The sequence below is a fragment of the Humulus lupulus genome, chromosome 6 (assembly GCF_963169125.1).
Source record: "Humulus lupulus chromosome 6, drHumLupu1.1, whole genome shotgun sequence".
NCBI classification, from domain to species: Eukaryota; Viridiplantae; Streptophyta; class Magnoliopsida; order Rosales; family Cannabaceae; genus Humulus; species Humulus lupulus.
In genome coordinates this window covers 18,675,015-18,678,556 of record NC_084798.1, presented here as the reverse complement: position 1 = coordinate 18,678,556, position 3,542 = coordinate 18,675,015, and the positions used below count along the sequence as shown (strand labels likewise).

General features: G+C 40.4%; 1 protein-coding gene across 1 annotated transcript; it reads right to left on the bottom strand.

Annotated features, from left to right (window-relative positions):
* Nucleotides 1-949: 949 nt before the first annotated feature.
* On the bottom strand, nucleotides 950-2,803 carry LOC133781795 (uncharacterized). The gene is made up of 7 exons (XM_062220872.1): nucleotides 2,664-2,803; nucleotides 2,466-2,561; nucleotides 2,140-2,381; nucleotides 1,845-2,060; nucleotides 1,687-1,779; nucleotides 1,500-1,604; nucleotides 950-1,421 (listed from the first exon to the last, which is right to left on the bottom strand). Exons 2-7 carry the CDS (start codon nucleotides 2,557-2,559, stop codon nucleotides 1,077-1,079), a joined length of 1,095 nt encoding a protein of 364 aa, XP_062076856.1. The 5' UTR covers nucleotides 2,560-2,561; nucleotides 2,664-2,803; the 3' UTR covers nucleotides 950-1,076.
* Nucleotides 2,804-3,542: the final 739 nt, after the last annotated feature.

The following is a 3,542-nucleotide window of genomic DNA, read 5'->3' as shown; positions in this document are numbered from 1 at the left end:
AATCTTGACTCTCGCCTCCTGTTTCATCATTATGATTCTGGGGTCTTCCCATTTTATGTCTGTCACCGTCCCAGCCATACCTCCCAGCCTGGCTATGTTGTTCTTAGTTAAAGCCTTCGGATGGATGCCTGTGATTCGAACCCAGCACTCAATGTGCTCAAGTCTTGCGTCTTTCCAGTTGCCAGACGCTGGCGACGCCTCAGCGATCAGTATCCCCCCTTTAAAGGACCATGGGGACCTACTAATGACTCTTTTTTGAAGTCGCTCCTCCTCAAAGGTGAATCCCACGAACGTGCTTCCTTCAACCTGTTCGAGGACTTTCACATGCCATCCCACCTTAGTCTCCCAAATTCTCCCGAAGTTCGTTTTTAGGAAGCTTTCCTTGCATTTTCTCCTAGCTAAAACTCTTCCCACCACTGTCATGTTCCCCATAACATCCCCGGGGTCAATAGTCTCCCACTCCTCCTCAGCATCCTCGACCGACAAGGATACTGTTTTATTGAGGATATCCTCCAGAACCACCTGTTGGCTCTCAAGCGGCTCCATTCGCGCAGAGAATCAGAAAAGTCTAAGCACTACAAAAATCAGGGCCTATACCGAGAACAAATGTCCTCGGTATAAGCCGAAATGTCCTCGGTATATCTTATACCGAGACAATGTCGTCGGTATAAAGTTGTCGGTACAGCCGCGTCGGTAAAAACAAAACGTCTACCGACGACATTCAAAATGTTCTCGGTATACGTTTTACCGAGGATAATGTCCTCGGTAGAAAGTGACAAATGTCCTCGGTACAACAAACCTCAATTTCTCATCGTACTGGTACATACCGACATCTTGGTGGTATATACCGAGGACAATGTCCTCGGTATAGACTTGTCCCCAATTTTTTTTTATATTTGTTATTCCCTTATTTATTTATTTATTTTGAATTAAATATAAGAAAATAGAATAAAATTAAAACACTTATATTAAAGATATAAAAAAAAACATAAGAGTGTATTCGTTGAATTAAAATAAAGACTTGTCTTAAACATGATAATGTAATAGTCAATTGTAATAAAATTCATACATAAGTCCTACTGAGTCGGTGCTCCAACATCAGGATCATCGGGTGGTGGTGGTGGGGCAGATTGAGATCCCGGGGTGATACAATGAGTCCGGACATGCTCCTCTAACTGTCGAAGACGCTCTCTCATCTCAGACAACTCTTCATCTCTAGTTTGTGAAGGACGAAAATCAAATGGAGTTCGGTCCCTTATGTTAAGGATACGTCCATATCCTTTCTGGTGGCCCCGTCGTTTTCCGAAGACATTTTGTACCAAAGATATGTCTTCATCTTCAGGCGCACTCGAAACTGGTGTGGAACTCTCAGTATCAGTTGCCTGTGTCTGCTGTGTGTCGCGGTATGCACGCAATTCCTCCTGTGATACAATGTATAATGTAATTAAAATTTTGAAACAATTAAAAATTTGAAAAATGTTTAAAAAAACTTAACGTACCCAAGTATTTTTTGCTGTCTCTGTCACCCACCCTGTGCCTGATTTATGGTGAGTATCCATCCAGCTATCCGGGATGGACTCAAGTTGCCCAGTCTCTAAATTGCGCTGTCACGTACATATATTTTTATAAAATTAATAATTAAACGTAAATAAGAAAAATAAACTAAAAAATAATTAATTAACTAACCTTTTTATAGCGTAAGGCTGGGATTGACTGAGAACCTCCATAGCTAAGCTCTTTCAATTTCTTTCTATTTTCCTTGTTGACCACAGAACGTTTCTGCAAAAAGTTATCGTTAGTAATATATTTAATTAAGATAGTTAAGTTTAGCAAGAAATTAATACCGTAATTTCTGGGCGACGGAAAAAATCAATTGCTTTTTGCCACTGCGTATCCGTGCAACCACCATAACGATTTTGTGGCCCATTAATCGTTAAGTGCTCTTTAATATCGTACTTCCAGTCAGAATACTTTTTAGCACACGAAGTATCAATGCCTCTCAAGATCCCAGGCATATGCCCTTCTCCATATCTAGTACGCCCAATATCAAACAAATCATCCTAATTTACAAACATTTATTAGTAAATATCATATATAACATAAAATAAGAATTAAGATAAAAATACATAAACTACTTACTTCCAAATGTGCAAGTATTCTTTCTTTCGAGGCATTTGGTACTTTTGACCATTGAGGACAGTCCGGATCTGTGTACTGTCGAACAAGTAATCCGAGCTCTCTTGAGAAATTTGAGCTGTACTCTCCGATCTCTTTATATGTTCTCCCCCGCACATCCCACTCGAGAGGGAGAGGACGCCCCAACTGTTCCCTCTTTTCCCGCGTGTTCAATCCCTTATGGCGTCCACGTTTACTTGGAGGCGCTATTGTATGCAAATTCAATATTTTAAAATTAATATGGATTAATTGTTAAATTTTAAGGAGTATATCAATGTGTAAAATATTACCTCGTTCACAATCAGCTGGGATATCTGCCGGTCCACGTGGAGGATCGCATCCTCCACCATCACCCCCGTGAGATTGAGCAATAACATCAGCCATATCTGTCAAATTAATCGATATTAAAATTACATTTATCAGTTAAAAATGACAATATAAAATTATTTATTGTTAAAAATAATTACTTCAACATATTATAAAATTACCACTTAATTATCACTATAATAATCTTCACTATCATCATCGGTTTCTATGTGTTCATCTTCCTCTTCATCATCTTCATATTCAACCTCCTCCTCCTCCTCCTCCACTTCCTCTTCCTCCTCCTCCTCTTCTTCTTCCATTTCCTCCTCCCTCTCCTCCATCCAGAAAGGCTACTCCTTGCTGGGTAATCGTTTATAGTCCACATCAAAGCTGCCCGAAGAGTGAAGAAACTGCCATCGACTGCATCTCGAGTCTGTACACCAGTCACCCATAATTCTTTTAACTCATCAATCAATGGTCTTAAGAAAACATCAAAATCTTTTCCTGGCGAATGAGGTCCCGGAATTAATAAACTCAACATGAAATTAGTTTCTCTCATGCACAACCATGGTGGCAAGTTATATGTCGTCAACACTACTGGCCACATACTATAAGACAGACTCATATTACCAAAGGGATTGAATCCATCTGCAGCCAATCCAAGCCGCACATTCCTGGGTTCCATTGCAAATGTTGGATTATTTCGGTCAAAGTCCTTCCAAGCTTTCCCATCAGCAGGATGACGCAATACACCATCTTCTTTTATACGTTGCTCGTGATGCCATCTCATATGTTGAGCAATGTGCCTCGATGCATATTTTCGCATTAACCTAGGGGTTAAAGGAAAATAACGCATCACTTTATGAGGCACTTTCTTTCCCTTGGTGTTCTTGTCCACCCATCGATCCTCTCCACAAACAGGACATTTGCTTTTTCCAGCATGTTCTTTCCAAAACAGTGCGCAATCATGCTTGCAGACATGGATTGACTCGTAGCCCAATCCAAGTTTCCGCAACAACCTTTTCGCTGCATAGTGCGATTTTGGAAGCTTATTTGGGGCT

Bases quoted from the DNA above. Each gene is read 5' to 3' on its own strand.
- LOC133781795 (XM_062220872.1), bottom strand. From the start codon at position 2,559: ATGGCTGATGTTATTGCTCAATCTCACGGGGGTGATGGTGGAGGATGC. The intron at 1,605-1,686 runs GTTAGTTAATTA...TGTACGTGACAG, and splicing joins CAGCCTTACGCTATAAAAAG to CGCAATTTAGAGACTGGGCA. The intron at 1,422-1,499 runs GTACGTTAAGTT...ATTGTATCACAG, and splicing joins AGACAGCAAAAAATACTTGG to GAGGAATTGCGTGCATACCG.